The 19,509-nt window shown below is 29.8% G+C and overlaps 1 protein-coding gene across 4 annotated transcripts; it reads left to right on the top strand.

Annotated features, from left to right (window-relative positions):
* The first annotated feature begins 3,544 nt into the window (after nucleotides 1–3,544).
* LOC107427132 (protein FAR1-RELATED SEQUENCE 5) lies at nucleotides 3,545–7,936 on the top strand. 4 transcript variants are annotated; one of them, XR_007243010.2, is made up of 5 exons: nucleotides 3,545–4,024; nucleotides 4,151–6,513; nucleotides 6,823–6,998; nucleotides 7,253–7,447; nucleotides 7,546–7,936. XR_007243010.2 is itself a non-coding variant. In XM_048480775.2 (4 exons), the coding sequence occupies exons 2-3, from the start codon at nucleotides 4,312–4,314 to the stop codon at nucleotides 6,994–6,996; spliced, it is 2,376 nt and encodes a 791-aa protein (XP_048336732.2). In that variant the 5' UTR covers nucleotides 3,546–4,024; nucleotides 4,151–4,311; the 3' UTR covers nucleotides 6,997–6,998; nucleotides 7,546–7,936. The 4 variants fall into 4 exon arrangements, 1 of the variants encoding a protein (XP_048336732.2); XM_048480775.2 differs by lacking the exon at nucleotides 7,253–7,447 and having other exon boundaries at nucleotides 3,546–4,024; XR_001582244.4 differs by having other exon boundaries at nucleotides 3,548–4,024; nucleotides 4,192–6,513; nucleotides 6,823–7,447.
* The last annotated feature ends 11,573 nt before the right edge of the window (nucleotides 7,937–19,509 follow it).

Here is a 19,509-nt window from a genome sequence, read left to right as displayed (position 1 = left end):
AACAATACTACACACATGCAACACAAGATGAAGATCATGAAGTAAAGATGCAGGTTAAGGATTCAGTACTGTTGGAAAAGACTATATATATAAAAAGAAATCTATAATGGAAATGTCACAACAAGAAAAAGATTCGATTTTTATGACTAATAGATTTATAAAAGTTGGAAGTCATTTTCATAACCCTTATTCAATAGTTATTTATGGAATGTCATCAAGTAGCAACTCATGAATACCATCTCATACCATCTCATACTCAACCATCAGAGAGTAGTAGTTATGCACATAGTCAACCAATAATACAAAATCCATATGATTGGCATATTAATAATTATATGCAAAATTATCAGGAAAATACATATTTTCATAATTACGTCTCACCTTTCACATCTCAAAATTAAAATGAGGAAGAAACCAATGATTTTCAACCACTCAGAAGTTCTATATGGTATTAAGATGACATTTATGAATTATAATGTAATTGTAATAATTATTTTATATGATTTAGTTAATAAATAATTTTATCATATATGTATTTTTTGACTTATTTTTATTAATAATAATTCATCTATGGTTATTAATACTTATTATAAATCAATTCACTAAGAAGAATATAATGTTCATTCAATATTTTAGCAAGTTTTATAATCAATTTGATAATTAATGGATTAAATAAACTAATTCTAAAGTTTCAATAAAAATTTCTATTTTTTAAAACAAATTTCCATCATTTGTTATAATTTTTTATCGATATTCGATATTTTCTGATATTTCTATGGAAATTTCTGTATTTTAAACTCTCAATATTTCCATCGATATCGATTTTTTGAACCTTGATCTTAATATATAGCTGAAATTTAGAGGAGCATGTTAAGCATTTTAGGGCTGTGTGCGATGTTCTAAGAAAAGAAAATTTGCAAGAGCATCTTAGAGCATGTTGGGTGAATTATTGGTTTGAGAATCTTATTGTGACAGTTTAATGGGACATTTTGGTGTAGCTAAGAACTAGCTATATTATATGAACATTTTGATATAGAGAAAATTTGTGACAAGTGTATTAAGTGTAAACAAGCTAAATTTATGGATTATACATGCAATTACTTTTACCTAATCATCCTTGGATTGAGATCTTTATAGACTTTGTATTATGATAACCTAGAACAAACAGTGGAAGAGATTCTATTTTTTTTTTTTTTTTGTGATTGATACGTTTCTAAAATAGCACATTTTATTACTTGTTATATGATAAATGATGCATCCCATATTGCTAACTTGTTTTTCAAAGAAATTGTTAGATTGCATGATATGTCTAGAACTATATTTTCTGATAGAGATGTTAAATTCCTAAGTTATGTTTGGATGACTTTATAGACTAAACTAGATACTAAGTTGTTGTTTTCTATAACTTGTCATCCTTAGACTGAAGTCAAACAGAAATAGTAAATAGAACTTTGTCTACCTTGTTGAAAGCTCTAATTAGTAAAAATATGAAAACATGGGAAGAGTGTTTACTACATGTAGAGTTTGCATACAATTGGAATATTTATTCTACTACTAGTTTTTTACCTTTTAAACTTATTTATGGATTTAATCATTTAACTCTATTGGATTTATGACCATTATCTTTATGTGAGAAACTAGTGTAGATGGGAAGAGGAAAGTCGAATTGGTCAAGTTTCTACATGAAGAGGCACGTCCAAACATAGAAAGGAAGATAGAGCAATATGCAAAAAAAGCCAACAAAAGGAAGAAAAAAAGGTTGTCTTTGAGCTTGAAGATTGAGTATGATTGCACCTTAGGAAAGAGAAATTTCCTAGGCAAGGGAAATCAAAACTTATGCCAAGAGGAGATAGACCAATCCAAGTAGTGCATAAAATTTGAAATAACTGTTATAAGCTAGATCTTCCAAGTGAGTATAATGTTAATGCTACTTTTAATGTATTTGACTTATCTCATTTCGATGCAAGTGACAATTTGAGGACAAATCATCTTCAAGAGGAATGGAATTATGAAGTTCATTATGGGAGCAATGAGAGATGGAATCCTAAGCAACTGGAGTTACCAACTGAACCAATTATAAAAACTTGTGTAAAGAAGTTTAAAAAAGCATTGAATAGTCTTATCCAGTACGTATTTATCAATCAAGAGTGCAAGAATTTTGCTAAAAAAGAATTAAAATTGGCAACAATATTGAGCATTGAAAGGTGCAGATATGAAGGCATGAAGAGGCCAATGTCAAGGGCAATTGATCATTTTTCTAGAGCATGATGATGTGGCACTTTGATGATATGGTATTCTTAGATATGTGACATCTAAATAGCCATCCAATATGGCCTCAAGAGAAAGAAATCAGTTTGTTTCCTTTTTAGGCCGATTTGTGTACTTTACTTGATCATCAAATTACTTGTTCTCTAAGTTTTATATTTTTTGTTTTATTTTGATTTTAGAAAACCTTTAGTTTTTATTATGTTTTTAATTATTTTTAGATGGACGAATAATTATTAACTAGTTTTCTAATCTTAATTTATCATGTAATTAGTTACTTTCCTATATTATAAAGGAATTGACTTATTAAATTTAAATTATAAAATAAGTTAGAATTCAAGATTTAGAAAACATTATTGGCTGAATTTTTAAGGTACTTTTGCCTATAAAAAAACCCAATTTTATTAATACAATAACTTTTTATTTTTAACAAAAATTAATATTTGTGAGAGTTGAACTTTTTGGATCTCTAACAATTATTTTTTTAACTTTTCTAATTTGAGAATTAAAATTCAATCATTGTTTTATCAATAGGGTATTTCTACAACCTTTTTATAGCATTATTCATTCTACGGAACTTTAATCAATTAAACGATCGAATATTAGTTTGTATGAATTTTAGTTTGTATAAATCTAGTTAGATTGCTTAGGCTCGTATTAGTTACCTCCTTTGTCACCATTGTCACCATTGCTAGTCGTCATCCTTGTCATTCCATCCTTACCCCTTTTGTCACTTTCATTGTCAAATCTGTCTTGGCTATTGATTGCCTTTTGTTTAAAATAAAGAAATACAATCTATGAACTATGGCATGTGAACATGATTGTAGTGTGTATATGTACATAATTAGGATAAAATTGATATATTTTGTCAGTATGTGATAAAAAAAAAAACAAAAAAAGGCTAATTTCGAAATTATGGCATATGAATATGATTATAATGTATGATTTTTATTTTTAATTAAATTAAAGATAAAATAATGATATTTTATTAGTATCTAAAGTAAAAATAGAATTAATAAGTCTATTGTGTGTATGGACTCTATCGATCGAGGTTATCAAATTTTGTGGCACGGTTAAAATTAGTTTTTATCAAATATATACATTGTCTCGCAATCCATGCTTAGAAACCTAAAATCAAATATTGAAAGCTAACCTGTCTTCTATATTCTACTAAAAAAATTGTTGATTTCAAATTTTTTATAATTTCGCATAATATAAAAGGAAAGAGAAAAAAACAAATTATGACTACCCGTATTCTTCGACAAAAGAGATCCGATCATCAAAACTAATCCACGGTGTCTGATCGCTTAGAGATGTGATGGATAAACCACAAAATTAAAACCCACGAGTTGGGCTAGAATACAATACGAAGAGCTTCACACACCGTTCCCAAACTCTTCACCATCTTTGGCTTTCATCAGCTTTCTTATGAATATGATGAATATTTGGATGTATCTTTCGTCTCCTTCATATCAATCTCTTTGATTCCAGAGCCCTCCGGAAAAAAAAAAAAAAAAAATCTTGTAACTCCCATACAAGTCCAATCAAATCCCTCCAAAATCAAACACAAATTCTAGGTTTTTTTTTTTTTTTTTTTTTTTCTCCTCTGGAAACCCTAGAAAGCAGAAAATCTCACTCCCCATTGATACACTGTCCATTACGCGCAATTCTGTGGCCAATAGTTGAGCAGGAGTGACAAAGATTGTAAATTTATTCTTTGCTTTTTGCTGAGGATCGACCAGTGTTCTCCTTTTCGAGGGTACGAGAGTGTTTATTTTCATTAATGACTGATTTTGTGGGTTATTTATTTCAATTTTATGCTTTTCAACTTTTTTCTGCACTTTATTTTTATTTTTATTTTATTAATTTTGGTTTGCCTTTTTAGAATATGCTTTTGAGTTCTATGCGTTTGGGTTTGGATTGTAGAGGAATTTATGTAAACTTGGATATGCGTTCACGTAAACACACTCACCGGCAGACGCATGAATTGCCCAATTGAGACTTGGGCCCCCATTTGGAGTAGAACTGAATTGTTCACAGTTTGAAATGGATAATGAGGTGATTGAATTTGATATTGGGTTGGGTGGAGGGGGAGGAGGAAGTGGCCGAGAAGGAGATGATGATATTGTGGACATTGAACACACTGTTGATGATGAGGAAATGGTTGATAGTCCTGCTCTTACTAGTGGTGGCAGTGGAGGTGGTGGTGGTGAGATTTACCTTCCTGAGGGGGACCTATTGGATCTTGAACCTTATGAAGGCATGGAATTTGAGTCTGAGGAGGCTGCCAAGGCCTTCTATAATTCCTATGCTCGCCGTGTTGGGTTCAGTACCCGTGTCAGTTCCTCTCGTCGTTCTAGACGTGATGGTGCTATTATTCAGCGGCAGTTTGTTTGTGCTAAAGAGGGCTTCCGGAATTTGAATGAGAAGCGCACCAAAGATAGAGAGATCAAGCGCCCTCGAACTATCACCAGAGTCGGATGCAAAGCGTCATTATCTGTAAAGATGCAAGATTCTGGGAAATGGATTGTTTCTGGGTTTGTCAGAGAGCACAATCATGAGTTGGTTCCTCCTGATCAAGTGCATTGTCTTCGTTCTCATAGGCAAATTTCTGGTCCTGCAAAGACCTTGATTGATACCTTGCAGGCAGCTGGAATGGGTCCGCGAAGGATTATGTCAGCCCTAATAAAAGAGTATGGTGGAATAAGCAAGGTTGGATTTACTGAGGTGGACTGTAGAAATTACATGAGGAATAATCGCCAGAGGAGCTTAGAAGGAGACATCCAACTACTGTTAGATTATTTGAGGCAGATGCATGCGGATAACCCCAATTTCTTCTATGCTGTGCAAGGTGATGAGGATCAGTCGACAGGAAATGTTTTTTGGGCTGATCCAAAGGCAAGAATGAACTATAATTACTTTGGTGACACTGTTACTTTTGATACTACCTACAGATCAAACAGGTATCGCTTGCCATTTGCACCTTTCACTGGGGTAAACCATCACGGGCAGCCAGTGTTGTTTGGTTGTGCTTTTTTAATAAATGAATCTGAAGCATCATTTGTTTGGCTTTTTAAGACATGGCTCATGGCAATGTCAGGTCGGCCTCCTGTGTCAATAACCACTGATCATGATGCTGTGATCCGGTCAGCAATAATGCAAGTCTTCCCAGAGACCCGCCATCGTTTTTGTAAATGGCACATCTTTAAAAAATGTCAAGAGAAATTGTCCCATGTGTTTCTTAAACATCCAAGTTTTGAAGCGGACTTTCATAAATGTGTTAACTTGACCGAGTCAATAGAGGAATTTGAGTCTTGCTGGTTGTCCCTTGTTGACAGATATGATCTCAGGGATCATGAGTGGCTTCAAACAATATATTCTGCTCGAAGGCAGTGGGTCCCAGTTTATCTGCGGGACACTTTTTTTGCTGAAATGTCAATAACCCAGCGTAGTGATAGCATGAATTCTTACTTTGATGGATATGTGAATGCTTCAACGAATCTGAGTCAGTTCTTCAAGCTTTATGAGAAAGCTCTGGAGAGTCGCAATGAGAAGGAAGTGAAAGCAGATTATGATACCATGAACACTTCGCCAGTTCTGAAGACTCCGTCTCCAATGGAGAAGCAAGCATCGGAGCTTTATACTAGAAAATTATTCATGAGGTTTCAAGAGGAGCTAGTTGGAACCCTAACTTTCATGGCATCCAAGGCTGAGGATGATGGGGAGATCATCACTTATCAAGTATCAAAGTATGGGGAGGATCATAAAGTTTACTATGTTAAGTTTAATGTTTTAGAGATGAAAGCAACTTGTAGTTGCCAGATGTTCGAGTTCTCGGGTCTTCTTTGCAGACATGTATTGGCAGTCTTTAGAGTGACCAATGTGCTAACTCTTCCATCACATTACATACTGAAAAGATGGACGAGGAATGCAAAGAGCAGTGTTATATTAGAAGAACATCGTAGTGATGTATATACCAATTACCTGGAGTCTCATACTGTTCGATATAATACCCTACGTCATGAAGCCTTTAAATATGTAGATGAAGGAGCAAAATCTGCGGAAATGTATGATGTAGCATTGGGTGCTCTGCAAGAGGCTGTGAACAGAGTAGCTTGTGCAACAAAGAATGAGGGGAAAACTGCCATGATGAATGGGCGTATCAGGGGAAGCTCTTCCAACAATGCATGTCAGGTGAATAACACTTGTGTGGATCGTGAAGGGAGCTCTGGACAACATATGTCTGAGGTTAGAGTGTGACTGTGTTCGGTTTTTCTTTAAATTGATATGGCTGTCTTCTTAGGTTAGAAAGTATTATATGTTTTGAAAGTTTTCATTTCTTCCCTTAACTGTCTATTTTTAGACAAGTGTTTTGTGTTTGATTGTTTTCTACTAGGTTAAAATAAAAAATAAAAAAAGAGAAAAGAATTCCTCTCCTACCACCTTATTTGATAAGTTAAATTGTGTTTTTAGTGACTGCACTGTTGGTTTTATTTGTAAACTCTCCCATCTCGAAGTCAAAATAACTTCTGGGATTCTTTTGTAAACATTATGCAGGATGATATGGACAAGAAAATTCGCGAACTTACAAATGAACTGGAGTGTGCAAATCGGAAATGTGAGGTTTATCGGGCTAACCTTCTTTCAGTTTTAAAAGATATTGAGGATCATAAGCTACAGTTGTCAATTAAAGTGCAGAACATTAAGATTAGCATGAAAGATGGCCTTTAAAGGTGCAATATGCCATACATGTACTTCTCTTCATTTTTAGTCTACTTTCAAGTCAATGTACGGTTTTAGTGCTCTTTATGAGGCTGTACCTTCACTTGTGGTGGTACAGAGATCGGAGAATGCCTTGCATTGTGTATTTAGTGCTTCTGGATGCAGATGTATAAATTGTAGTTCTATAATCCAAACTCTATGCAGATGGATGGCCTTGTCTCTAATGTATTTAAAAGATGTTTTCTTTCTTTAACCATCTCTTTAGAACAATGGAAAAGCGAACCATTACTTCTACAGTAAGATGCAAAGGTCCATACTATCAATCAAAATGTTTGTGGTATATTTCGGCCATTGGTGGTTTGAGATCTCAATTGTAAATCTATTGCTGGTGGATTTAGACATCAAGTGTAAATTATTTTCTGGTGGATCCGGATGCCTCTTACTCATAAGTTCTTTCATGGTAGATTTATCATCTTTTAGATTTTTGTTATTTATTACTTCCAATATTTGTTTGTGAAAACGCCTATCCTGGTCTGACTCTGAAAAATTGTGATGCAGGAGGAACAAATGGCTGAAAGTTTACAAGTGGAAGGCAGATGAGAGCAACAACTACTGCATTAATGGGGTATGAAAGACCCAGGCAATTCGGCTTGTTTTATTGATTGTTTATTTATACATACAAGTACAGATGGAAATGCTTAGCTTCTCAGTTTTGTAGAATTGTAGTTAAAGGTTTGTGCTTGATACCCTGTGCCTTTAGAATAACAGAATCTTCTACTAAGTAAATTCTATAGGTCATCATTCATCCTAGACAGGAGAATTGGCTATTTTAATGCTAATGCTGATTCTGTCTAATCTTGTATGAGCAGGAATATAAGTTAAGGTTTTCTTTCCACTTTTTATGTATCTTGTTTTTATGAAGTAAAATGCTAGTCAAACTTTTGTTGGACTTCGCTACACGATTCTATCCAAGAATATTTTGTCAATCCAAAATACCGTGCTATTATGTGGAGAATAATGCACCAAACATTGTGTTAGGAGTGAAATGGTATGATGTATAACTGAAAGCTAAAAGTTCTTTTTATTTTCCTTTTTAATCCATATTTTTTTTAATTCTTTAGGGTTTATTGCACATTGCTACTGCCTAGTTGTACCATGTTGCAATGAGGCCCTTAGTTTTAAAATCCACGCGTTGAGCCCTCTAGTTTTTATTTTTTATTTTGTGCATATTGGTCCAATTGGAGCTAATTTTAACTGAAGATTAACTTTTCACGCACATGCTTTTTTCTTTTTCTTTATTATTATTTTTTAATATATAATTTCACGGAATCCTAAATCCTGAAGGTGCTGCTCAAAATTTGGGGTTAAGGGTTTTTGGTTTGTATGGGCAACAATACCAAAAGAACCGCAGGTAGGTTGAATAAAACTTCCTAATAGAATTTAAGTTGGACCTTGAGGTCTTCGTTGTGGCATCTTTATCGCATGGGGCAAAGGCATCTCAAACCAAAAGAGTGCATTAAGACTATTATCAGATTTCGTGTAAGTGATCTAAGTTTAGCTCACGGCTATTGAAAGTTAGTCTGTAAGGATCTTTTTTATCATATGTCGTCTTCTCTTATTAAATCCTTTTTCCTCTATTTTGACTTTGAAGTGGTGAGGAAGAACTGTATGCTTTTCCTTCTTTCTTCTACTTTTTCCTCCTCTTATTCGTTCTTCGTCCCAAATTGTTACTTAATAACCACTTATTTCAATTTAGATACAGATGATCTATATTTGAGTATGACATGGCATGAGATTCGTCTAATTTGTAGACTCCTGTTAGATTTAAATCACTCAATTTTAAATTTTTAATTAATTTTCAAGTTAATAAGTAAATCTTAAAATAAAATGAGCCTTATTTTCTTGTTTTCGAATTGAAAAAGTATTTGTATGTATGTGTATGTGTATATAACATATAATTTATCAGGACATTTTGATAGGCTTTTTGTTAGCATTATCGGTTCTTAATGAGATTTAGAGATATATTTAGAATTTTATATAAGTTTAGAAGAATAAAATGAATTAATTAGATTCACATAAATTTTAAATGCATTTTTAAATTTTAACTTTTAAAAAAATTCCAAAGTTAAGGACAATATTAAAATTAAGGTTCAAAAAATTGATATCGATAGAAATATTGAGAATTTAAAATATAGAAATTTTCATGAAAATATCAAAAAATATCGAATATCGATAAAAAAAAATTATAAAAAATAATGGAAATTAATTTTTAAAAATGAAAATTTTTATTGAAACTTTAAAATTAGCTTATTTAATCCATCAATTGTTAAATTGATTATAAAACTTTCTAAAATATTGAATGAATGTTATATTCTTTTTAGTGAATTGATTTAATTACATTGTAGTTCATAAAAGATCATCTTAATATACACATAGAACTTATAGGTGGTTGAAAATCATTGGTTTCTTTCTAATTTTGATTTTGAAATATGAAATGTGAGAAGTAGTTATGAAAAGATGTATCTCCCTGATAATTTTGCATATAATTATTAATATGCCAACCATATGGATCTTGCATTGTTGGTTTACTATGTACATAACTACTACTCTCTGATGGTTGAGTTTGAGATGGTACCCATGAATTGCTACTCAATGACATTCCATAAATATCCATTGAGTAAGGGTTATGAAAATAACTTCTAATCATCATAAATCCAAAATTTATAGAAACCGAATCTTCTTCTTATTGTGACATCTCCATTATAGATTTCTCTTTACGTATATAGTCTTTTCCAATAGCACCGAATCCTTGACCTGCATCTGTACTTCCATGATCTTCATCTTGTATTGCATGTGTGTAATATTATTTACCAATAAATGGGCTTAATCCAACTTCTTGATTTGGTAATTCCCTTTGGCCATTACCTCTTCTAACTTCTAATTCAGATAATTAAGTTATTTTATCTCCACTGGAACTAAAGTGATTACTAAGAATCTCAAATTATGAATGTTTACCATCTGATGGAGTTGAAGCACTAGTAGTTCTAAGTGGCTCTCTCATAAACCTTTGAAATGAATCACTATTATTAGAATTTACTTTTTCAGCAGTCACTTTTTGAACATTTATTCTCTTTTTTTTTTTTTTTAACTTGTTGAGCAATTTTTGGATCCAGATTCCCTTTATGATCATCTAAATAAATATCCATTGGTACATTTGGTTACCCTCTTCTTCATCATCTTTCATTATAGTTTCAAATATTATTGTTGAATCCAAGTCTTAATGATTTTCTTTTTCAGCTTCCATATCCCTCAACTTGAGTTTCATATTATAATAACAATAGACTACTTTTTAAATTCTACTATATGCTAGTCTATTTTTTTGTTTTGTATGTATCAGTGCAAAAGTGCTTCAATTTCTTTCACAGGCGAGGATGATGCTGTTTGTGACAAAACTTTCAATGCCAATTTTCTTACTGAAGGTGCACTATCACCATATATGACCCACCATTCAACTGTTATAAATAATTATTATATAATTACATATTTGTACTATTACATCAATTGATCTTCATATATTACAATATTTAAACTTACCAAGAAACATTTCTTTTCTAGAAGCAATTGATGTTGGTCTTGCAATAAGTAGAACTTATTAATATTATTCAATTTAATTCAATTTATTCTCTTTTGCTTATATTAATAAATGCATAAAAAGCAATTAAAGGGTAAAAAAAATTATCAATGAAATTAATTTAATAAAAAAATTTATTAAATATCAATAATATTTATGAATTTTTTTTTAAAAATTCAAAAATTTCATGGATATTTTTGAAATTTCAGTTGAAATTTCATAGAAATTATAGATTTTTTAACCAAATCATTATGTGGATATTTTATGGAATTTTCCATGGAAATTTTAGTGAAATTTCAGAAATTTCAATGGATATTATGGAAGTTTTATTTATTTCCATTTCAAATTTAAATTTTATTTCGACCATTCAAAAAATAAAAATATCAAAAAAATTTTAAAAAAATATTGGATATTTTAAACTTTGATTAAAACAAATAAAAAAAATTTTAATGGAAAATTAATTGAAAACGAGATATTGGATATATATATATATATATCTAATTACTAGTTAATTGATTTCCTTGGTATTGAAAATCAGACAAATGAAATTGTGATTTATTCAAGTTAAATCCAGTCCAATGTATTTTGACTATTTGAAAGTGGTGTGTATTGATCAAAATTTATTTCAAGCACTACGAATAAGTATCTGCTTTAAATAAGAAATGAAACAATTTGTTCTTATCATAAATAATTATCCTTAAATTAGTATAATTATTTTTTGTCTTTTTTAATTTAGTTTATTCGACTGATTTAAAAACTAATTAATTATGAAGATATATCAATTTTTTAAAAATAGTAAAAATTAATATAAAAAAAATTTACTAAAATTTATTAGAATTTTTTAATCATTTATATTATATATGATATTTATTACGCGTATATATATATATGGGCTTAGTATGCAATACAAGGCCCCTTATCCGGTTAGGGCCCAGAAATATTTTATTTTTTCTTTTTAAATCTTTTACAAAATATTTAAAATAGTTTAAAGATGAAATATTGTATTATCTAGTAAAAATCATAATAAAATGGGTCCTAAAAGAACTTGATTGTAGTAGTTTTGTTATTGATTTTACATCCAAAAATGCTAGAAGAGTAAACTTCAAGTGATTTTTTAAAAGTATTATAATATAGAATATTATAGCATGTAATTTTAAATTCTTTTTATTTAAAAAAAATTATTGTTTTTGTTCCTTATATTTATTATTTATTTTAAATATTTATAGAAAGTTAAACTATAAAGTTGTTTTAAGGTTTCAAAAATCCCAAAGATCAAAGCTCAAGTAAGTGTTAGGAAATTAACAAAACCAAGAAAAACATAATGTGTGTGTATATATATATATATAATTATCTACAAAATAAATATAAATATGAATATAGCTATGTACATTAATATATCAAACAATTAGAAAAATTATTATGAGATAAGAAAGAAGAACTCATATGTATTGTGTTAGAATTAAAATTCCAAGAAATTTTATCTTATATATATTAATCGAGGTAAAGTGAAACATTCTCTTCTTAAGATAATATTCACTCTGCTATGGTGCTCACAGTTTAACAGTGATTATATCCCGGATACAACGATCACTTTGTTGAATAGTAGTGCTCCAAATTCAAATAACAACGAACTAGACAATGTTTTAAATTGTCTCTATACACACACCTATTTAATTCTTTTCAATTTCTTCAATAATAATCTCATATGGTATTTATAAGCTTCGGAAGGATATCAAAAAGGGATATAATGATTCAGAAAAAGATATAACAAACAGGCACAATGCTTTAAGGAAAGACACAATGGTTTTGAAAAGACACATTAATTGGGAATATACACAAACACATAAGAAACATTGCAACTGTAATAATGAATCATTGTAAGTTGTAACTTTCCACGAACAGTCATAATGTTTTAGAACTAATTTTTTATTTATTATACATTTCTAACAATCCCTCACAAGAATATAAAATTGACACATTTAGAGAGAATTCACTCGGAAACTAATTGTTTTAGGAAAGATAACTTTTGACTTTGAATCTTCCTTAGTGACAAACTATCGGATTTACAGGCTAATAAGCAAACATGATGTCTTGAACTTTTAGCTATTGTTATTGCTCTAAACAAAGACAATAGAAATTCACATAATCACCCTCCGAAGCATTGTTGGTTCTTTTGATTGTGTTCATTTTGGCCTTGAATATTCCTGGTTTTTTGTGAGTGCTTTAGAGAATTCCAACCTATAAATATTCTCATAGAAACAGCCTTTTCATATTCACATAGGTAACTTCCTACTAAGAGTTTCCTGTAAAAGCTCCATTTGGATTTCTAAAGTATAGGAGTCATTAAAAGTAATTCCTATCTTAACACACATTACAAGTAACATTAATTATCATAGAAATGGGCAGAGTTATATAACTCTTAGTATTTTTGTAGATTTAGTCGGGATTTGGTTGTCCTTTTGAACCTAGATTTTAGGATTTTTAGTCAATTAGGTAGGGTTTCCATTAAGAAAACTCTAAATTAATGGTTTTAATCTTATTCCCCTCGATGAACAGTAGTTTCCATTAAGACAATTTTAAAATTAATGGCTCTAATCCCATTCCGCTCGATGAATAATAAACTTGCTCTCTTGTTAAACCTTTAATAAATGAATCCTCACGATTATCTTTAGATTTTACATAATCTATAGATATTATTTCATTTGAGAGAAACTGTTTTATAGTATTATGTTTCCAACATATAAGTCAAGATTTACCATTATAATTTTGGCTTTGTGCCCTTCCAATAGCGGATCTTAAATCATTTGAAATATCCAATTAACATCATTGTATCCCTTACGTATAGTAGGATATCTTGTCTAATATAATGCATAATCGAAAGTATGTTTTAGGGGGATGTATTCAATTTAAAATTTGAAGGATTTTAAAAGTGTTTAAAAGTTTAGAGGTATTCGATTTAGATTTTAAAGGAATCCATACAAGTTTAATGATATTCAATTCAGATTTTGATGGATTTTATAAAAGTCTATTAAAATCTAGGTATATTCAAATAAGACTTTGTAGAATTTTTTTAAAATCTGGTGGTATTCAAAAAGTCATTGATTTTAAAAGACTTTAAAAATTGATGGATTTTAATGGATTTTAAATGATTTTAACAGTAAAATTGTGAAAAAAATTATCAATATGAAATCCAGTCTTAAACTCAAAAATTTCATTGGATTCTTATAAAATCTTTATGGAGTGTGTAGAATTCCATAACAATCCATCAAATCCTTTAAAGTCTATAACTCATTTTAAATCCATCAAACTCTATATTGAATACATCTCTCTTAGATATCTAAGAACTCTAATTATTATTGTCCAGTGATCTTTACGAAGATTATTTGTGTACCTACTCAATTTGCTAACTGACTAAGCTATATCTGCTATTGTACAACTCATAAAGTACATTAAATTACCAATGATTCGAGAATATTATAATTGTGATATACTATTCCCATGATTTTTATATAATCGAAAGTCCAGGTCTGTTGTGTTTTTGAAATACGATCACTATCTTTGTCAAACTTTTTAAACAACTTTTCAATATAGTGCTTTTGAGACAGAATAAAATCATCTTGTGTTCTAGATTTTAATTCCTAGTATAACATCTACGATATCCAAATCTTTCATCTCAAATTTACTTATCAAAATTTTCTTAGTAGCTTGAATTATTTCTTTAGTGTAACCAAAAATGAGCATATCATCTATGTAAAGACATACAATGACATAACTATATTTAGTGTCATTCTTATGAACACATTTATCACATTCATTTATTTTAAATCCACCTGACTTCATAACATTGTCAAATTTTTCATGCTATTGTATCAAAGCTTGTTTTAAACCATATAATGATTTATAAGTTTACAAACTTTATTTTCATTTCCAGTAGCTACAAATCCTTTAGGTTGTTCCATGTAAATCTCTTCATCTAATTCACCATTTAAAAATGCCTTTTTTACATCTATTGGATGTATTTCTAAATTCTTTAATGTAGCAAGAGCAATTAACATTCAAATAGATGTAATTCTTGTAACTGGTGATACGTATCAAAATAATCTACACCTTTTTGTTTATAGCTCTTCGCTACTAATCTAGCCTGATATTTATCAATTGATCCATCAGCTTTCATCTATTTTCTTAAAGATCCACTTGCAATCTAAAGGTTCACTTCTTGATGAAGATCTACTAATTCTCATGTGTAGTTTTGCATGATGGATTAAATTTCACTATTTATTGCTTCTTTCCAATAAGAAGCTTTTGGTGTAGCCATAACTTCTCCAAAATTCTTTGTTCAGTTTCTAACATGTAAGTTAAAGATTCTGGACAAATTTTTTTTGAAATTTTCATTCTTTTGCTGCATCTTAGCTCATGATCTATTTTGTCTTGATTTTCATTCTCTTTATAAGTTCTTTTTGAAGAACTTGGATCACGTGCCATTTTTATTGGAAATATATCTTCATAAAAATATGCATTTATAGAATCAAAATTGTGTTAACATGCACAATTTTTTTTTTCAGATTTATGCATAAGGAATCTATAAGCATTACTATTAATTGCATATCCAATAAATATACAATCAATAGTTTTAGGTCCTATCTTAATTATCTTAGGATCAAGTATTATTATTTTAGCAAGACATCTGCACACTTCCAAGTATTTATAGAAGGCTTTATACTTTTCTATTACTTATCAGGCATCATATTGGTTTTCTTAAAAGCAGTGATGAAAATATTAATATCAACAGAAATATTAAGGGTATGATTTTATGAAAATATCGATAAAATTATGAAAACTATAAATATTTAATTTAGAATACAGATTTTTGCATATGAAATAATTAATATAGTAAAATAATGTAAAAAATACAATAATTAAAATACAATGATAATAAAATAGTCCATAAATATTAAAAATTATTATAAGTAAAGAAAACATAATGTTTGTTAGTAGTAAAATATATAAAATTTAACAAATAATACAAAGATACGTATAATTCTCAAATATAATTTATAATACATCATCAATACCAAAAAGAATTTCTTGATGCTTCAAATTAATGATCATATCCAGATGTTTTACGAATATAAAAATAGATATTCTAACTCATTATATTAGAGAAATTTTCTCTATAATTATGGATATGTCAAACATATCTCTCTCTATCATGGTCGTATTCCTATCGAACTACTATAGTTTACACCTCCTATGATTGGACTTGCCCTCCTAATCAAAACAATGTTGTATACTCTCGGAAAAACCTTATGTCCAATTGTTTCTTGCTTTGGCTGTTTGACCTAGAGAAATAATAATGATGATAATAATATAAGGAACAAAAAAACAAAAAGGTTAATTATAGAAAAAAGAGAGGGGGGGGGGGGGGGGGGCTTAAAAGAGCAACAAATAAATAAGTTCTGCCCATGAAATAATGAAAAAAGAAAAATAAAATGGACAAAAACAAAAATATACAGGTGGATATACCAAATCCTTGGCTGAGGAGCTTTCAGCTATTCACTTTTTGTTGTTCATTGACAATTGTGTGCTAGTTTTTTTCTTCTTCATTATTTATTTTGGTTAAACCAGGCCCAGATAAGAAAAAGATGAAGATGAAGAGGCAATGATCCATGCATGTCCGGCAGTCCAAATCAATGGCGTTGCTCTGTCTGAATTTTGTACCTCTGCATCCACCTTTCCAACCTCGCAAACTACTGGAAACTCTTCTTCTTCTCTGACTGCTAGTATTGGTTATGGCAAAGGTGAAGCTTTGAAGCCCATAGTTGTCAGTGGAAGCCAAACTTTTGTTTCTACTTTTGATTGCGAAATTGTTGCCGGTTCGTTTATATTTGTCCTCACATTCTTTCTCTGCTTCCTTATTTATTATTACATATATATTTCTTGGGTTGTTCTAGTAAAATCAGCATTAAGCATGTTTTATATTCCCACTTGTCTGTTTGTTTCCCTTCTCTTTAATTTTTAATTTATCTGTTCCTGTTCCACTTGCAATGAGTTTTTAGCATTTGGTAATTGTCATAAGGTTTGGGCCTAAAGACCGAAGGAGATGAGAAAGAGAGAAAGCTGAGATTTCCATCGCATTTCCACCGACAACCGAAATTTTCATTGGATTTCCACAAATATCCATAAAAAATTTCCATTGATTTAAGGCGACAACGTCGACATTTCCAAGATACATCCGACAGATATTTCTTCCCCCTCTGTTAGTGTTGGTGTTCACCGAAACTTCGATGATATCACCGACTTTTTCTTCCATGCTTAAGAATTTTATTAAGAAGCAAATTGGTAAACCAAAACTTATCAACATAGCATTCATCATCTCTTTTAAAGTTCTATTTTTGCCTTCTGTAACACCATTAGATTGGGGTGAATATTGAGCAGTGCTTTGGTGAATAATTTCATATTCAGAACAAAATAAATAAAAAAGAATATCATATTCACCACCTCTATCACTTCTTGACACCTAAATCTTTTTGCTCGATTGATTTTTAACTTCTTTTTTGTAAAGTTTAAATTCTTCCAAAGCCTCATCTTTGGATCTTAATAAGTAGACATAAAAATAACATGTACAATCATCAATAAATGTGACAAAATATTTTTTACCACCTCTTATTTGCATAAATTTTAAATTACATATATCATTACGAATTAAATTTAAAAATTGATTATTTCTATCAATGGCATAAAAGTGCCTTTATTAATTTCGATTCAGCACAAGTTTCACATTTATAATCTAAATCAATATCAAATTTTGGTATTAAAATTAAATTAATTAATCTCTTCATAGGAATATAACTAACATGTCCTAATCTACCATGCCAAATATTAGAAGACTCAATCAAATAAGGAAAAGAATCTGTATTATTATTATTATTGTTATTATTATTAATAGTAGGCATCATAGTCATTACATTAAGTTTAAAGACCTCCTTACTCAAATAACGTTTACCCACATACATACCTCCTTTAGAAAGTACAAATTTATCAAACTCAAAGACCAATTTAAAGCCATTTTTACTAAGTAATGATCCAGACACAAGATTTATGCGAATGTCAGGAACATGCAGCACATCTATAAGGGTAACTTCCTTTCCGGATGTCATATTATGTAGAACCTGTCTTTTCCCTCCAACTTTAGAAGTAGAAGAATTTCCCATGAAAAGTTGTTCTTCATCATAGTTTGGAGTTTGATAAGGGGTGAACATATTCTTGTCGAAACATACATAGAAAGTAGCCCCAGTATCTAACCACTATGATCTCGGATTCCCTACCAAGTTGGCTTTAGAAACAACAGCAGATAGATTCATCTCATTGACATTGGCATAAATGATCTGCCTCTCTTTGTTCTCTTGGCCTTTACGATTATAATAGTCTTTAGCATGATGCCTTGGTTTGTCACATACAGAACATTTGCCATTGAACCTTTTAAATCCACCTCCATTAAACCGTTCACTGGAATTTGGATTTTCAAAATTTCCTCTTCTTGTTCTTGTTGGTTTTATGCCCTTATTCCACTACATTTGCTTTGCTTTCTATCGAATTTATACTTTTATTTTAGAAATTCGATTATCTTCTTCTATTCTCAATCTCACAATTAAGTCCTTAAACCCCCATTTCTTTACGTTTATGTTTTAAATAATTTTTGAAATCCTTCCAAGATGGCAGCAAATTTTCAATTACCGCAGCCATTTGGAAAGACTCAACAATTTCCATTTTTTAGCATGTATTTCATAAAAAATGAGTTGGAGCTCTTGGACTTGATTTATGACACTCTTTGGATCAACCATTTTAAAATCTAAGAATTTACCAACAATGAATTTCTTTGTATTGACATCTTTCATTTTATATTTTTTTCCATGGTTGCCATAAATCTTTTGTAGTTTAACACTAATATATACATTACATATGTGTCACTTAAGCCACTAAAAATATAATTTTACATAGAAAATCCGAATGGTGCCATGCATCCACTACTGCGATTGTTTGAGTATTAGTCTCATTTTCATTAAGAATGGGAGCAATCTCAGTGAGAAATTTAGCTAAGTTTAATGTAGTAAGATAAAATAACATTTTTTATTGTAATTTTTTGAAATCATAACCACCAAACTTTTCAGATTTTTCAGCATGACCCAAAGATATAGGCAAAGTAGTAACAGGTAAAGATGCAATAGATGTCATTTCTCTATATATAAATGTATTTATAAATGTAAATATTTTATGAATCTAAACTGCAAATATAAAATGTTTAATTTCTACTATAATACTTGTCGCAATATAAATAGATATACTCTATATATAAAATATAATAATCATTTAGGTAAATATATGAATGAAATATATATATATATATATATAAAATAAACACTGAAATAGTTATAAATTAAATATTATCTAATAACTACACAAATTCAAAATATATGGATCTATATATATTGTGTGAAAAAGCAGGCACGCAAACCACTGAAACAAGATTATATAAATATATGTAAATATGAAACAGAATTATATGTGCATTATTATATCAAACAATATATATATATATATATATATATATATATATGTATATATATAAATCAAAGAAGGGATAAAAACGAAATATATATATATATATATAGATAAACTTTATAAACCTTACAAAATAGATAAATGTACCAAGGAAAAACAAAACGTGTATATATATATATATATAAATATCTACAAAACAAATATAAATATGAAAATATCTTGTATTAATATATCAAACAATTAGAATAATTATTATGAGATAAGTAAGAAGACTCACGTGCAGTGTGTTAAAATTAAAATTCCTAGAAATTTGATCTTTTATATATTGATCG

Source organism: Ziziphus jujuba, chromosome 9 (assembly GCF_031755915.1).
Source record: "Ziziphus jujuba cultivar Dongzao chromosome 9, ASM3175591v1".
Taxonomy (NCBI): Eukaryota; Viridiplantae; Streptophyta; class Magnoliopsida; order Rosales; family Rhamnaceae; genus Ziziphus; species Ziziphus jujuba.
The sequence above is the reverse complement of the archived record's forward strand: the minus strand, read 5'-3'. Positions and strand labels throughout refer to the sequence as shown.